General features: G+C 42.2%; 1 protein-coding gene across 1 annotated transcript in view; it reads left to right on the forward strand.

Moving 5' to 3' along the window:
* The window catches only part of LOC145395049 (potassium voltage-gated channel subfamily KQT member 1-like), a 1,161,165-nt gene that overhangs the window by 501,020 nt on the left and 641,968 nt on the right, over window positions 1-18,177 (forward strand). Inside the window, exon 6 of the mRNA XM_080268799.1 lies at window positions 8,199-8,324. Within this exon, the coding sequence (XP_080124925.1) occupies window positions 8,199-8,324 (126 nt within the window). The remainder of the gene's footprint in view (window positions 1-8,198; window positions 8,325-18,177) is intronic.

Raw genomic sequence — 18,177 nt, forward strand, 5'->3', positions numbered from 1 at the left:
AACTCCCTGTACAGTACTGTTGTTTGCAGATGATACTGTGTTGTTGAGTGAAGACAAAGGGGAGCTGCAGGGCTTGGTGGATGAGTTTGGGAGAGTGTGTAAGAAACGGAATCTAAAGGTGAATGTAGGGAAGAGTAAAGTGATGGTCTTTGAGAGAGGTGAAGTCAGTGAATGTACAGCGACGTTGGATGGTGAGGAATTGGAAAATGTGAGTACGTTTAAGTACTTGGGTAGTGTGATGAGTAAGGATGGAGGTTTGGAGGGTGAAGTGCTTGAAAGGGTACAGCAGGGAAGAAAGGTTCCCAGTCCTTTGAAAGCAGTGATAAGAAACAGGGAAGTGAGCATGGAAGTGAAAAAGTTACTACATGACAGTATTGTGATACCAACTCTAACGTATGGAAGTAAAGCTTGGATGATGTTGGAAAGACACAAGTCAAGAGTGAGAGCAGTGGAAATGAGTTATTTAAGAGGAGCCTGTGGAGTCACACGGAGAGATAGGGTGACGAATGAGGATATAAAGGAGCGTTGTGGTGTGGATGTGGATGTGATAGGAAGCGTTATGAGGAACACACTGAGATGGTTTGGCCATGTGGAGAGGATGGAGGGTGAAAGACTGACGAAGAGAGTGTATGTGAGTGAGGTGGAGGGGGGAAGATTGAGGGGGAGGCCGAGGATGAGATGGAGGGATGGGGTGGAGAGGTATATGAGAGAGGGGTGTGTGAGTTGGGAGCAGGGCAGTGAAATGGTGGGGGACAGAGTGACGTGGAGGTGATTTGTTTGTGGTCACCCCAAACTTGATTGAGGCATCTGGAAATGGATAGATAGATAGTTTATCAGTGTACAGTACTGTATTATTATATATATTATACCATTTGATTGTTGTAGTGAATGTTTATTACTATACAGTATTGTAATGGTAGTGAAAACAGTAAAAACAGTTAGTGCGATCCAGACTAATGTGTCATATATCGGAAAAAGTCTGGGTTAGCAGGGGGAATTCCGGATTTTGCTTTTTGAGAATGGCTTGGGCCCCAATTAGTCCATTATAGTGATGTTTTACTGTAAGCATGAGGCTTACATGAAGGAATGTTAGTGTCGACTTTAACATGTGGATGTGAAACTATGTTGTGGCATGAAAATGAAAAGTCAAGAATGAAAGCAGTTGAGTTTGGACTGCTGAGGAATGTATGTGAAGCACAGAGAGTGAATAGTATACGAAATAATGTGATTCATGAAAGATGAGTGAGGAAGTCTGTGTACACCAGAATCGAAGAGGGTGTACTAAAATGGTATGGACATGTGGAGAGAATGGATAACAATAAAGTTGTGAAAAAGGTATATGTGAGTGAATTTGAAGGAGGGAAGAGGTGAGGTAGGCCAAGGAGAAGGCAGATATGGTTGATGAATGTGTGAGGAAGAGAGGATTGGAAGTCGGTGAGGCCAGGTGACTGACAAGAGATCAAGCTGGCTGGATGAATAGTGTGAGGAGAAGCGCATGATCAGGGATTTGGCACTCCTTTTTAACATGACAGCGTCCTGATTGACTGTATCAGATACGCCTATGTGAAGCTACAGAACGTGATGAATGTTTTTGGCATATCAAATAGAGCCAGGATTCCAGTGGCTTGAATGATGAGTGAATGGAAGCATGGCCCATTGGAATGGGCAGATTTGGGCTGTCTTGGCATTTCTACACTTCACTCTGCCCTAGGGTGGGAAAAGAGGTCTAAATGATACACATATATATATTTATATATATGTATGTATGTATATACAGTATACAGGAAATTCGCACGGAACACGTGGGTTTCGTTCCTACCGTGCCGTGTTAGGTGCGAAATCGTGTATATTTAAACTACTTCGTATTTTGCTCCTTAGACCCCCCAAATGTGTTGTTTTGCTGTTATCTGTCACTGGTAATCACTAGAAAGCACTTTTAAGTGGTAAGAAGGTTTATTTAATGTTATAACTCACAAATACAGTACTCCACAGCAAAACTTCAACACACAAATACTGTACGTAAACACAAGGAAACATTCCGACGCCGATCATAGGTAATCATATAAATCAGGTTAACTGGTACCAGGGCTTTATTTAATGCTTTATCTTTTTTGAGTGCTTTAACTTACAAGTACATACCAGAACAGTACATATTTAACTTAGAATTGCAGTACTGTGGAAAAGCTGTACAGCAAGTCTTTAACGGACAAACAAAAAAGGCAGTATTCCGACGCCGATCATGGGTAATTATATAAATCAGGTTAACTGGTTACAAGGCTTTATTTAATGCTTTAATTGCGTACAAGTACATACCAGAACAGTAAATATTTAACTTTCAAATACAGTACTGTAGAAAAGCAGTACAGTAAGAGTTTAACGAACAAACAAAAAAGGCAATATTCCGACGCCGATCATGGGTAATCATATAATTCGGGTTAACTGGTTACAAGGCTTTATTTAATGATATAACTTTATTTAAGTGCTTACAAGTACAGTACATACGAGAACAGTAAATATTTAACTTACAAATACTGTACAGTACTGTGGAAAAAACGAACAAATAAAAAAGGCAATATTCTGACGCCTATCAGGTAAACTGGTTATAAGACTTTATTTCTTGCTTTAACGTTATTTAATAGTACTTTAAGTTGCACATAAACTTCCAGAATAGTACAGTACTGTAAATATTTAACTTACAAATACTGCGCTACTGTACTCGGGAAATTCTCACTCACTGAATAATTTCCCGCCTAGATCGTCACGTAATCAGAACAAACCGCGCGCTGCGGTGACGTTCGAGGATTTGATCTTTCAAAGGCCACTCCTGCGTTAATTTGTAGTTTTCATAATGGTTCTTTAATCTTACGTTGTCGTATATGTATCCCAGCCCTTACCATGTATAATTGCGAGCGCGTTCCATGAGATCGTGTTCCGTGCGAGTTACCTGTATATATATATATATATATATATATATATATATATATATATATATATATAAATATATGTTTTTGTTTTCATTTTTGAAGGCTCCGACATGCTTGCTTGTGTTGGCCTTGCGGCAGCCTTGGTCACCTAATGGCAGCTTTCCATGCTGCTCCATCTAAGGCAGCCTCCCCATTCAGTCCCTTAACTCTGGGGTCTCACATAATGACCTCGTCCCAGATCTCTTTTGGTCTACACCAGACAGTCCTACCCCGAACATTAACACTTCTCACATTGTGCACCCGGTTATCATCCCCCATCCTCTCCACATGTCCAAACCACTTCAGTCTACCTCTTCTCATCACAACACCAATACACTTCAGTCCCATCCTACCTCTCAACTCTTCTTTTGTAAACCTAGCCCCCCCCAGGCCTTGCAATGAGGGATGCACTGCACATCACCTAATCATTGTCATTTCTATACGTTTGACCCTGTGAATATACGCTTCCTTTACTGCTCCGGTCTCACTACCATACAGCATTACACTCCTAACACATGCTGCATACAAAGATCCCTTACCATATAGGGAGAGCCCTCTCAGTGTCAGGAAAAGCAACAGCTCGCTGAACTTCTTCCATTTACTCCACAGCCACACCTCCAGCACATAACATGTCTCCCAAATAACAAAACTCTTCCACACACTCAAGAGACTCACCAGCAAGTTAAATACTTTCACACCTGACAATCTCCACCTCTCCTTGACATGTTGCACACATAAAATCAGCATTATCTTGTAGTCTACCTCTAATAGCACTAAATCCCTTAACCCGCGTATCACAGACACTGCAGAAGATGGAATTACTTCCCGTGCCCTTGTGGCAAATTGCACATGGCCACTCTCCCTCTTCTTTGACAGTACTGCCACCAACCCTACATATCATCACTTTTGTTTTGTCAGCATTTATTCTAAAGCCCTTTGTCCCATACCATCTCTCCACTTCCTAAATCTTTCCTCCACCTCCCTTTCATTCTCTGAAATCAACACCAAATCATCAGCATACAACATCTCCTACGGGAGTCCATTACTTTAGTCACAAGAGGGCTTTAAGCTCCATGATAAACAACAAAGGACTCAAAACTGACCCCTGATGCACACCAACATTCGCAAAAAACTCATCACTCAAATCCCCAATCATTCTTACTTGGGTGCGAGTACCCACATACATGGCCATAACCACCCTAACCAGCCACTCCACGATCCCAAGCATTCTCATTGCTTACTTCGCCACCTCTCTAGGGACTCTTGTCAAAGGCCTTCTTCAAATCAACAGAAACAAATAACAAGTTTCCTTTTCTTGCCTATATATTTTTCCTGAAGATATCAAACAGTGAATATGGCATCAGTGGTCCTCCTGCCTGGCATAAACCCAAACTGCATCTCATCAGTATTCACACTTTCTCCAGTCATACTTTCTAGAGCTCTCCATTACCTTCATGATCTGATCTAAAAGCTTTATTCCACTACAATTTCCTACTTCCAGGGCATCACACTTGCCCGTGTACACATTTACAGTTACACTCTTCAGCCAGTCATGTGCTTATTAATTACAGTCTCAAATACAGTACTCAAATACTGTACAAAGGAAAAAAGGAAAAAGAAGTGTGTGGTAATCGTAGGGGCATCTGTCTTCGTAGCGTAGTAGGCAGAGTACACTATATGGTAGGATGCTTGTTAAAAGAGTTAAGGAAATACCAGAGGAATTAGTTGGTGAAGATAAGGGAGGTTTTAGGAAGGGAAGAAGTTGTGTAGATCAAATATTCATCCATAGGTCATTCATGGAATATTTGCCAGAGAAGGGAAAGAAGTTGTATGTGGCTTTCATGGATTTGGAGAAAGCATATGACAGTGGATAGGCAAGGAACATGGAAAATATTAAGAATAAATGGAGTAAATGAGAAGGTGTTGAATGCTGTGAAGATTATGTATGAGGGGGCTAAGGCTGCAGTGCATTTGGATAGTAAGCTGGTTGAATCTTTGTCTGAATGTTCAATTGAAACAGGGATGTGTCATGTGTCCGTGGCTATTCAGTCTTCATGGCTGGGGTTATAAAAGAGATACAAGGTAGAGCTTGGAAACTTCCTGTATTATTGTTTTGCAAATGATAATGTATTAAGTGAAGATGAAGGGGAACTACATGGCTTGGTGAATGAGTTTGGGAGAGTATGTAAGAAACAGAATCTACAGCAAAGTTGAATTTAGGAAAGTGTAAAGTTTTTGTCTTCGAGAGAAGTGGTGTCAGTGAATGTACAATGAGGTTGGATGACGAGGAAATGGAAAACGTGAGTTCGTTTAAGTACTTGGGTAGTGTGATGAGTAATGATGTAAGTTTGGAGGATGTGCTTGAAAGGGTACAGCAAGGAAGAAAGGTTGCTGGTTCTTTGAAAGGAGTGATAAGAAGTAGGGTAGTGAGCATGGAGGTAAAGTCGCTTCATGGCAGTACTGTATTGTGATATACTCTAATGTATGGATGTGAAACCTGGACCTTGTTGGAAGGACAAGTTAAGAGCGAGAGCAGTGGAAGCGAGTTATTTGAGAGGAGTATATGGAGTTACATAGAGAGACAGACTGACAAATGAGGAATTGAAGGAGCATTGTGGTGTGAATGTGTATGTGATAGAAGACATTAGGAGAAATAAATTGACGTCGTTTGGCCATGTGGAGAGGATGGAGAGCAAGATAATAACAAAGAGAGTGTATGTCAGTGAGGGAGGGGGGGAGAGGGAGGGGGAGGCCAAGGATGAAATGGATAAGTAGAGTGGAGAGGTATATTTGAGAAGGGGGGGGTGAACTGGGGGAGGCCAGTTAAATGGCGGGGGACAGGGCAACATGGAGGCGATTTGTTTGTGGCCACCCCGTACAGGATTAAGGCTTTTCGCAGTAGATAGATAGGTTACCTGTTAATATAATCTTGTCACTGTTAACACCATTTTTTTTTTTTTTTTTTTCTTTCGATGCCAACTTCATTGAGGCTCCATAATATGGACTTTGTAGTGTTTGTCTTCCAAACCAAAATGATATAAATCTTATTCTCACCCCCACAAGAAAAATAGAGGTTTTCTTCTTACCTGTGTGGCACACCGGCATGTAAATGAAGGGCTGCCTAAGGTGAAGATGCTATTGCCAGCTGGATGTTTGGTGTTGTCAACATTTCAAGAATCTGTGTGAAGCTGTATGTGGCTGTTGGTTTAGATGGGGCATAGGTGCTGTGGCCCATGTATGAAAGGCATAGTCCTGTGTTGAGCTTTGTGTGACTCACTGACAGATGACTTTCTCCTTGCAGCCTACTGGTGGGATCAGTATAGTTCAGCCAGTCTGTGGTCCAGTAGAAAAAATGGGTATTGTGATGTGTAATCCATATAGGAATTCATGGAGGAGTTTTGCCATCTGGGGGATATGCTGAGTGCAGGAGGAGGACCAGAGGGTTGCATCATTGATGGAATGGGTATTGGACAGAAGTTAAGAGAACTGCCACCTCACCTGACCATGAAGGGGTTCTCCTTATGTCTGAAGGGTACTGTCTATAAAATGTGTGAGAATGTTATGCTTTATGGCAGTTAGAACTGACCTATAAGGAAGAGGCTATATGCAGACTGGAACCACAGAAATGAGAATGTTGAGGTGGATTAGCAGGGTATCATTAAGTGGCAGAACTGATAGTAGTGTGCTGTGAGGAAGATTTGACAAAAAATATCAGAAAGATGATACAAACCGGTAGTTGAGATGGCTAGGACATGATGGGAGGAAGGAGGAATTGACTGGCTGAGGGAGTAACAGGGGTTAGCATGGAAGTAAGCGTCTCCAAAGGCAGACCGAGGAAGATGAGAGATGAGGACATGCGTGGAAATCTCTGAGCTAGAATCCAGTGACATATTTTTCGTTTTATTCATTCTGTCTATCTATAACCAAATGCTATAATGCTGCTAGGGTGACTGCTTGTCTTTGAGGTAGTTGCTTTATAAAGAGAGGCACTAACCCTCCGCCAACCCTCTTTTTGACATGTAGGGAACACGTATGGGTTGGTCTTTTGATTACCATCCAGAATTGTAAATAGTCTTATCGTTCAATGTAAAGCCACCTGAAAAGGAAAGAAGAATAGAAAAAAGTGACAGGAAAGATGGGAGAAATTGGAAGAGAGGAGGGCAGACAGGAAAAGAATGATAAAGGTGAAGAACGAAGTAGGCAGCACTACATCAAGTGGGTGGCTGATGGTTGCCACCACCTTCAATTATATTTAGGCAAATATTTTTCCCCTCTACTAGATGAGTTACATACAGCAATCACTTATCCTTTCAATATGAGAGAGCTTTCCTGTTTTAAAAGTACGGTATTGCATGAAGGTAGGAAGAGAAACTAAAATAACAGGTTTTTACAGTGGAGGCATTGCAGGGAAATGGTTTCAGGTCTTGATACATGAGTGTTATCATTGGGTGAAAGGATCTGCACATGCTATAGTTCTTGTACCTCATTGTTGCCCAGATTTTTTTTTTTCTTTTGCAGCTTATATTATGGAAGAGTTGAGAGGTAGGATGGGACTGGAGTGTATTGGTGTTGTGATGAGAGGTGGATTGAGGTGGTTTGGACATGTGGAGAGGATGGGGGATGATAACCAGGTGCAGTAAGTGAGTAGCATTAATATTGGGGATGGGGTTGCAAGAGGTAGACCTGAATAGATGTGGGATGAGATCATAAGTGTGACTTCAGGGTTAAGGGACTGAACAGGGAGGCTGCCATAGATTGAGCAGCATGGAGAACCACCATTAGGTGGCCAAGGGTGACGCATGCAAGCATGTTCGAGCCCTCAAAAGTGAAATGAAAACTAACTCAGTGGCAGAATAAGACAATACTGTGGCTTCACTTCCTTTCCATTGCACATTTCCATGATTTTCATCATGTTCCAGGGTCAGTCTGTAATTACAACACAGCATTCAAAAGAGAGGGATGGTAGTTTTAGGTCAAGTTAGAGTAAAAAGTGCATATTGTGGCCGGTAGTTTCTAAAAGTAAGCATAAATGCCTCATACTTGTGGGCCTGCAACATAGGGGATGGGTTTGACTGGTTTTTACAAGTTTATTTAAAATATAGTAGACTAATGGCAGTGGGATGATGCTTTGTGCTCTCCAAATATGCAGTGGCACTAGGGCCTAGTACAGTATAATGTACTGTTGTCTAAAAGATTATTATAAGTTATTATTCAATTCTTTCACCCCCTGTCCAGGAGCTGATCACTACGCTGTACATAGGCTTCCTCGGGCTGATCTTTTCATCCTTCCTTGTCTACCTCGTCGAAAAAGACACCAACAAACACTTCAAAAACTTCCCAGATGCGTTGTGGTGGGGTGTGGTAAGTTGAGGGTCTAGTTTTATATATACATGCCACCGTACATATATATATATATATATATATATATATATATATATATATATATATCTGTATATATATATACCTGTGTATTATATCTATCTATCTATCTATATATATTGGGGGGGATTTTTTTTTTCTTTGTATCCCTTTATCTTTCCTTCAGTCTTTCCTCTTCCCTCTGCCTACGGGTGACTTTACACTTCCTCTTCTGTCTTTCTTTCCTTCATTTTATCCTCCTACCTATAGGTGACTCTACACTTGAGTGACAAGCCAGATGGTTTTCTGTACACCAGGAATCCATTTACTACGCTGGGTGGTAACCATATAACCATATTATGGCGCCAGATAGTTTAGTGAGTAATAAAGGCATTCCAATCAGATTGAGCCAGTGCAGGTTTATACCTAAGAGGTGGTTGGGGTTAATTGCTTACATAATGCCGCTCAGGGATGAGTGAGGCTGGTCTGTCTATCTATTGCCAGACGCCTCAATCCCGTTTGGGGTGGCCACAAACAAATCGCCTCCAAGTCGCCATGTCCCCTGCCATTTCACTGCCCTTCTCCCAACTCACACCCCCCTCTCTCATATACCTCTCCACCCCATCCCTCCATCTCATCCTCGGCCTCCCCCTCCCTCTTCCCCCCTCCACCTCACTCACATACACTCTCTTCATCTCCACATGGCCAAACCACCTCAGTGTGTTCCTCATAACGCTTCCTATCACATCCACATCCACACCACAACGCTCCTTTATATCCTCATTCGTCGGCCTGTCTCTCCATGTGACTCCACAGGCTCCTCTTAAATAATTCATATCTTAAAAGTCAGGACCAACTTGCTTAGCCCTGGACTTCTATGATCCTTACGTGGCAGCATAGGATTGGATGATGGATGGATGGATGGATCACTTTCTCTGTTTGTCACACACTAGTCACACGTCTATTGAGGTGATCATCTCAAGCTAAAGATATCCTGATCATCAGTATGGAATTGATTCTGGTACCTGGTATTGCAGCTCATTTCATTGTAAGGGACTGTCTAAGTTATTGGCTGAAATCCATGGCCTGGAGCCATCCGAGTGTGCCTTGTGCATTACGGAGGTTATTCTCTCGGGCATGAAAGCATACATTCCTTTCTCGTATTCTTTGACTAATGCAAGAAAACCTTGGTTTAATCACGCTTGTTTTAATGCTGTCCGCAACAAGGAGAGGGCCCATAAAAGGTACCGGAGCCAGCCCACCCCTGAACCACATCATATTTATGTTTCTGCCCGGAATCGTGCTAAGTCTGTTCTTCACACTGCTAAAAATAATTTCATCCATACTACGTGCTCTAAACTCGAACTCAAATTCTTCCTGCTCCTTCTGGCACCTTACCAGAAACCTTTTTAACAACTTTACTTCATCATCCTTCCCTCCTCTTTTCTACTCTGATGGCTCTGTAGCTATTTCGTCCACTGATAAAACAGATCTCTTTGCTCAGACTTTCTCCTCCAATTCCACCTTAGACGATTCCGGTACTGTTCCTCCATCACTTCCCCCCTCTGACTTCCTCATGACTGACATTAAAATTTCTTCAGCTGATGTATTTTTTGCTCCCACTGGCCTCAGTACTAACCAGGCATATGGGCCTGATGAAATCCCTCCTTTTTTCCACAAGAACTGTGCTTCAGTGCTTACACCCTGCTTAGGTAAACTCTTTCGCCTTTGTCTGTAAACTTGTACCTTTCCATCTTGCTGGAAGTTTGCTCTCATTCAGCCAGTCCCAAAGAAGGGTGACCGTTTTAAACCCTCAAACTATTGTCCGATTGCATTAACATCCTGTGTTTCAAAAGTTTTCGAGTCAGTTCTTAATAGAAAAATTTTAAAGCATCTTTCCTATCACAGCCTTCTTTCTGATCGTCAGTATGGGTTCCGTCTGGGATGTTCCACTATCAATCTTCTCACCTACCTTTCAGACTCCTGTTCATCCTCCTTTCAGGACTTTGGTGAAAGCTTTGCCATTACACTTGACATCTCTAAGGCTTTCGATCGAGTTTGGCATAAACCTTTAATATCCAAACTGCTCTCTTACAGTTTCTATCCTTCTATCTATGCCTTCATTAGTAGCCATCGTTCTTCTCCTAGATCTGTTAACAGTGGTGTTCCTCAGGGCTCTGTCCTATCACAAACTCTCTTCCTTTTATTCATCAATGACCTTCTAAGCTGTACACATAACCCTATCCACTCGTACTATGATGATTCCACCCTTCACCTTTCTATTCGGTTCCCGCAACGTCCATCTCAGCAGTTACTTCAACAAACAAGGGATGAGGCTATGGCACACGTAATGTCTGACTTGGCTCGTATCTCTGACTGGGGTAAAAATAATCTTGCTGTTTTTGATGCATCAAAAACTCAGTTTTTACACCTATCAACCCGACACAATCTTCCACAAGAGTACCCTCTAAGGTTTAATAATTTCCAGCTCAATCCTGCATCATATTTGAACATGCTTGGGATTTCATTCACTCGGGACTTATCTTGGAAAAATCATGTTACGTCTCTTGTAAAATCTGCTTCCAAGAGATTAGGTGTGCTAAGTCGATTCCGTACCTTATTTACCCCTGCACAGTTGTTGACTTTATACACGGGCTTTATTCGCCCCTGTTTAGTGTACAACTCTCATGTGTGGGGTGGCTACCCACATACAGCTCTTCTCAATAGGGTGAGTTAAAGGCTTTTCGTCTTATCAAGTCTCCGTCTCTTACTGGTTCCCTTCAACCTCTGTCTATTCGTCGCACTGTTGCATCCTTATCTCTTTTCTCGCGCCACTTCAATGGTCACTGCTCCTCTGAACTCTCTGCTTGCATCCCTCCAGCTCTTTGACGGGTGCTTTAGCAATAAATTCTCATCCCTTTTCTGTCCAGCTCTCTAATGCAAGAGTTAACCGTTACTCCTATAGTCTGACAAATCTAAACAAAGGGTTTTGGTGGAGTCTGCCTCTGCCTACACTATTGCCATGTTTCCTAACCCTACGATGTATAACGCCTGTGGTTTGTGTAGTAGGAATGATACATAAACATAACTCATACTAATATAACTGTAATGAAAGTGCTGACATGTATCAAGGAAGAATAAAACTATTCTGCATACTATATTATACGATAATAGAGAAACGTGGCATAAAAATTTGGCAGTGTTGCTCTAAAAATATTCTAATTATTATTTACTGCCCCAACACTTCTAACATTGCTAATTAATTTAGCAAGTATAATTGCAAGAAAATTTGAAGGGATAAAAGTGGGAAGAGGCGATCCTTTCATAATTAAAATAAATATATCAAACAGCTCTGGGGTGGCAGCACTCACGCGAGAGAGAGAGAGAGAGAGAGAGAGAGAGAGAGAAATAATAATAATAATAATAATAATAATAAAACTTTATTTCCACTAAACAGTGGGTATTCTTATACATTATACAGTAGTACAGCATACAGTATGAAAGTTCTATACACAATATAATACAAGTTGATACATATGGTGGCGAATAGTGACAGAAAGGTAAATGGTTTAAAAGGTGTGGGGACACTTAGGTTAAAAATAGATCAATTAAGGGATTTAGGAACGAAGGCAGTGGGAAGGATTAAGACAGATGGGATTGTAAGATTACGGAGTTTGAGCAATAGGGTAGAATGTTTCCCAATGCACCTGGGAGGAGGAGGAGGAGGAGCAGGAGGAGGAGGAGGAGGGAGTCAAGCAGTTACGGTACGGTAGGTTACATTTCCGTATGCTCTCATTAAAATAGCATAGCAATTATCAACGGCTAATTATTATACAGGTGTTGATGGTGGGGGTCTATATTTATAGGAGGTGTTGGTGGTGGAGGTATAGCGGGTGTTGTTGGGGGTAGGGGTATAGGGGGTGTTGGTGGCAGGGGTATAGGGGGTATTAGAAAAACGAAGATCACAAGAGGGAAACAGTGTCAAGGTCATCGCTGATGGAGAGGTCAGCTCGGAAACGTGGCAACAGTGCAGGGAGGGGCTGACTCCACCAAAACCCTACGTTTAGATTTGTCAGACTATAGTCTTTCATTTATGCAACAGGTCAGCTCCGGAACTGTCTCCCTCTGTTTGTATTTCCTACTTCCTATTATCTCCAGTCTTTTAAACGCAGTGTGTCCAGGCATCTTGAAATGAACGGATCTTGGATTTGGCTCTTTTGTATTGTTTTTGTTTTTTCTTGGAAGGAACAGTTTGCAGGCACGTGGGCTTTGGTTCCTTCTTTCTTGCATTAAAAAAAAATATATATATATACTAGTTTATCAAATACTTATACACGATATGTTTTGAAGTAGTCTCGTAACAAACTGAACCATAAGAAAGCCCCTATCATATTTCCATATACTGTAGCTGTCTCTGGTGTGATAGTGTTCAGTATATGCTAGAGACACCAATACATTTTTTCAAATTTCACACACATAAATACAGTAAACTCTTAATTATCTACCAAATTTCAGCCAAGCCCTTCACCGGATGTTGTAAAACACTGGATATTGCATGGTGCCCCCATTGGCTCAGTATTCGGCACTGAGCCAGATATTGCGTTATTATCTATCTCAGCTTTCTATTCTAAAAACTTTCCCTTGAGTAAAAGATGAAAATTAAGCTTAAAGTACAGTAAATCCTCATTTTTCGCAGTGTGATTGTTCTGCCAAAACCGTGCGAAACGCGAAGTGTCAAATTGTGAAGTTAAGAATCAGTGGGAAAAATAGAGGAGCATTCCGGTGGGACATGTACCTACCCAATCAAAAAATACTATAACACCAAACAGGCCTTACCCAAAATTAAATGAAGATTGTTTACTAGTTCTAAAACAGCATAACACAATAAACATGTACCTGAAAAGACATTAAAGCTGTTATAAAGAGCCGCAACACCAAAAATCTTTACCAGAAATAAAGTGAAGACTGGCTTGAGTGGCAGGTGAAGGTGTAGGGTAGGTGAGCTAGTTACTAGGTGACATGGGCCTCTCTGGGGAAGCCCCATCACCTATGCCGAAGCCCTCAAAGTTGAACTCAGGCTCCAGCACCTCTACTTTCTCTCTGTCCACGTCTCCCTCATCTACCCCTGCTGGCACGTCCAAGTCTTGCAGAATAGCAGCCACATTCTGTCTCTCATGAAAATATCATGTGATCAGGGCTTGTCTCTGCTCCTTTATGTTTCTGTTTTAGACGACCATTACTTGAGACTTCAGATCACTCGAGGTCGATAGGATGTTGGTAGCCTCAGGCATAGTCCTGGTGTATGCATCAAAGGTGGTTGCCATGTCAGTTATGGTGGACAGGGTGGTCACAAGATGGCCGCCAACAAATGACCATCGGTATGTGTCGTCGGCTGCCGGCTGGGAGCATCGAATTTTGGGGAAATTCGTGAATTGTGAGACAACTCAGAAACTTTTTTCTTGCACGAAAACAAGGCATCGAAGTAAAATGCGTCCAAATACGAGGACTTACTGTACAATAAAATAATGATAAAATACAGTAGTACTGTACGGTGCTGGTTTTTTTTTTTTTTTTTTTTTTTTTTTTATGCGAGGAAGAAGGAACCAAAGGCCATGAGCCCGCAGTAACAGTTCCCTCCAAGAGAAAAACAAAATACAATAGAGAGCCAAATTCAAGATCCGATCATTTTGAGATGCCTGGACACACTGCGTTTGAAAGACTGGAGATCATAGGCAGGAGGAAATACAGACAGAGGGAGACAGTTCCAGAGCTGACCTGTTGCATGAATGAAAGACTGGGAGTAACGGTTAACTCTTGCATTAGAGAGTTGGACAGAAAAGGGATGAGAGTTTGCTGCCAGACGGGTGCTACGCGCCCGTCGTAGAGGTGGAGGAATGCAAGCAGACAGTTCAGAGGAGCAGTGACCATTAAAGTAGCAATAGAAAAGAGATAAAGATGCAACAGTGCGGCGAAGAGACAGAGGTTGAAGGGAGTCAGTAAGAGGAGGAGAGTTAATGAGACAGAAAAGCCTTTGACTCCACCCTATTGAGAAGAGCTGTATGTGGGGGAGCCTCCCCACACATGAGAGTTGTACTCCACACAGGGGCGGATAAAACCCCTGTATAGAGTCAACAATTGTGCAGGGGTAAAGAAAGAGCGGAGTCGCTTAGCACACCAATCTCTTGGAAGCAGATTTTACAAGAGATGTAATATGATCTTTCCAAGATAAGTCCCAGTAAATGAAACCCCAAGCATGTTCAAGGATGATGCAGGATTAATCTGAATATTATTAAACATTAGTGGGTATACCTGTGGAAGATTTTGTCGGGTTGATAGGTGTAAGAACTGAGTCTTAGAAGCATTAAAGACAACCATATTATTTTTACCCCAGTCAGAGATATGAGCCAAGTCAGACATTAGGTGTGCCATAGCCTCATCCCTTGTTTCTTGAAGTAACTGTTGAGATGGGCGTTGCGGGAACGAATGGAAAGGTGAAGGGTGGAGTCATCAGCGTATGAGTGGATAGGGTTAGATGTACAGCTTAGAAGATCATTGATGAATAAAGGAAGAGAGTTGGTGATAGGACAGAGCCCTGAGGAACACCACTGTTGATAGATCTAGGAGAAGAACGATGGCCGTCTACGACAGCAGCTATAGAACGACCAGAAAGGAAGCTAGCGATGAAGGTACAGATAGAAGGATAGAAACCGTAGGAGGGCAGTTTGGAAATTAAAGATTTATGCCAGACTCGATCGAAAGCCTTTGAGATGTCAAGTGCAATGGCAAAGCTTTCGCCAAAGTCCCTAAAGGAGGATGACCAGGAGTCTGAAAGGTAGGTGAGAAGATCGCCAGTGGAGCGTCCCTGACGGAACCCATACTGACGATCGGAAAGAAGGTTGTGATAGGAAAGATGCCTTAAAATTTTTTTATTAAGAATTGACTCGAAAACTTTTGAAATACAGGACGTTAAAGCAATTGGACGATAGTTGGAGGGTTGGGAGTGGTCACCCTTCTTTGGGACTGGCTGAATGAGAGCAAACTTCCAGCAAGAAGGAAAGGTACAAGTTGACAGACAAAGGCAAATAGTTTGCCTAGGCAGGGTGTAAGCACAGAAGCACAGTTTTTGAGAACAACAGGAGGGGACCCCATCAGGCCCATATGCCTTGTTAGTACTGAGGCCAGTAATGGCAGAAAATACATCAACTGAAGAAATTTTAATGTCAGCCATGAGGAAGTCAGAGGGGGAAGTGATGGAGGAACAGCACCGGAATCGTCTAAGGTGGAATTGGAGGAGAAAGTCTGTGCGAAGAGATCTGCTTTATCAGTAGAAGAAATAGCTACAGAACCATCAGAGTAGAAAAGAGGAGGGAAGGATGATGAGGTAAAGTTGTTAGAAAGATTTTTGGCAAGGTGCCAGAAGGAGCGGGAAGAATTCGAGTTGGAGAGTTGAGAGCATTTAGTATGGATGAAATTATTTTTAGTAGAGCGAAGAACAGACTTAGCACGATTCCGGGCAGAAACGTAAAGATTATGTGATTCAGGGGTGGGTTGGCTCCGGTACCTTTTGTAGGCCTTCTCCTTGTTGCGGACAGCATTAGAACAAGCGTGATTAAACCAAGGCTTTCTTGAGTTAGTCAAAGGATATGAGAAAGGAATGTATGCTTCCATGCCCGAGAGAATAACCTCCGTAATACGCAAGGCACACTCAGATGGCTCACGGCCATGGAAGCAATAATCATTCCAGGGAAAATCAAAGAAGTACTGCCTGAGGGCCTCCCAGTCCGCAGCTCCAAAATGCCAGAGACGACGTTTCCCTGGAGGGTCCGCAGGCCGTACTGGAGCGATAGGACAGGTTAAGGTAATAAGGTTGTGATCGGAGGAGCCCAACGGAGAGAAAAGATTAACAGAGTAAGCAGAAGGATTAGTTGTGAGGAAGAGGTCAAGTATGTTGGAGCTCTCTCCAAGGCGGTCAGGGATACGGGTAGGGTGCTGTACAAGCTGCTCTAGGTCATTAAGGATAGAAAAGATGTAGGCTTGTTCACCAGGTGGATCCGTGAAAGGAGAGGAGAGCCAAAGGTGGTGGTGAACATTGAAATCTCAAGAATGGAGATTTCAGAGAAAGGAGAAATGGACAGAATGTGTTCCATCGTAGAAGTAAGATAGTCGAAGAATTTTTGATAGTCAGTAGAATTAGGGGATAAGTAAACAGCACAGATATATTTAGTCAGAGAATGACAGGAAAGCCGAAGCCAGAGAGTGGAGAATTCAGAAGAATCAAGTTCAGGAACACGAGAGCAAGATAAGTCGTTGCGTATGTATACACAACAGCCACCTTTGGCTTTGAAATGAGTATAGAGAAAGTAGGAGGATACAGAAAAGGGTTTGCTGTCAGTTGCCTCAGACAGCTGAGTCTCCGTTAGAAAAAGAAGGTGAGGTTTAGAGGAGGAGAGGTGGTGCTCAACAGAGCGAAAGTTAGATGAAAGGCCGCGAATGTTGCAGAAATGAAGAAGAAGAGAGTCAGACAGTGGTTCCAGGCACCTCGAGTCGTCACCGGGAGAGGGGCAGATGGCGGGGGCATTTATGGTCCCCCCCCCTGGGGACTCCGAGGCTAGGTGAATTGACGCCATTTTGGTAAATTTTGAATAGGAAGTGTAGTGCGTACTGTGCATGTAGTTTGGTGAAGATAGATAGAGAAATTTGTACTGGAGAGCATGCTGGCCTACTCTCTGTGTAACTGAGACACTGAAAAAGTTCAGCAAAGGGGGATGGTCAGGAACTAGTCCTGAGGGCTGATGAAACGGGAGCTCCAGCACTCCCTGTCATCAGCTTTCCATCCACCTCGGGAGTACTGCCCTGCTCGACTGGTGCTACAGTCTACTCCACTGGCTACTGTTTACAAGCAATTTGATACACCTTGATGCCAGACATTGCATAGAACTTCCGGGTATGTCCGGTTTCAGCACTGGATATTGCATAATTTCGCTGGATATTGCATTAATAGGGCTGAGCCAGCAGCGCTGAATATTGCGTTGGGCTGGACATTGTGACAACGGATAATAGAGGGTTTACTGTGATAATGAAATGATGTTTTTGTTGGATAATAAACTAAATGGAAATGTGATATGTTAATTTTTTCAGTTAAATCCTTTTCATAGTTTTCTTTCAGGTTTGCTAATAATCTGTATACAGTAATAAGCTGTAGCCACTGATTATCTCTAATAAGCCTATACGCAATATACGTTCATCTGTCATACTGTCATATAGCTGCTGATATTGGTTTTTGTGGGTGGGTAAAGTGAGGGCATACAGAGAATGGACTGTGGGAGATGAGGACTATTTTCCATAATCAAAGATAAGACTGCTTTGGGGATATATTGCAGTAAGGATTTGGCAACAACAGATGTCATTGACTTGGTGTCCCTGCATAATATTAAAATGACTAACTGTCATTTCCAACCTGAAAGCATCTCTGAAGTTCATCACTAACCTTTCCATATTCTCAACTGCTAAGAAGGCCTCATGGTACCATTTTGTGTGCTGTGTCATTCAAACATCAACATAATTTCCAGTGATAATATATAGAAGGATATTAATGTACTTGGTATAAAAATAAACTAGTAAAAATGTTGCAAGGTATAAGTGTGTGTGTATGTGTGTGTGTGTGTGTGTGTGTGTGTGTGTGTGTATTTACCTAATTGTATTTACCTAATTGTGATATACTGTACTGGAAATGAGCTACGCTCGTGGGGTCCCGGCTCTGTTTCTTAGTTAGTCAAATTTAGCTTTAAACTCATTTAAGTTTTTAGACTGGATGATCTCTTTGTCCAGACTATTCCACAGGTCTATACACCTATGA

The sequence above is a fragment of the Coenobita brevimanus genome, chromosome 29 (assembly GCF_032717465.1).
Source record: "Coenobita brevimanus isolate Jiangsu-jjx chromosome 29, ASM3271746v2, whole genome shotgun sequence".
Classification (NCBI taxonomy): Eukaryota; Metazoa; Arthropoda; class Malacostraca; order Decapoda; family Coenobitidae; genus Coenobita; species Coenobita brevimanus.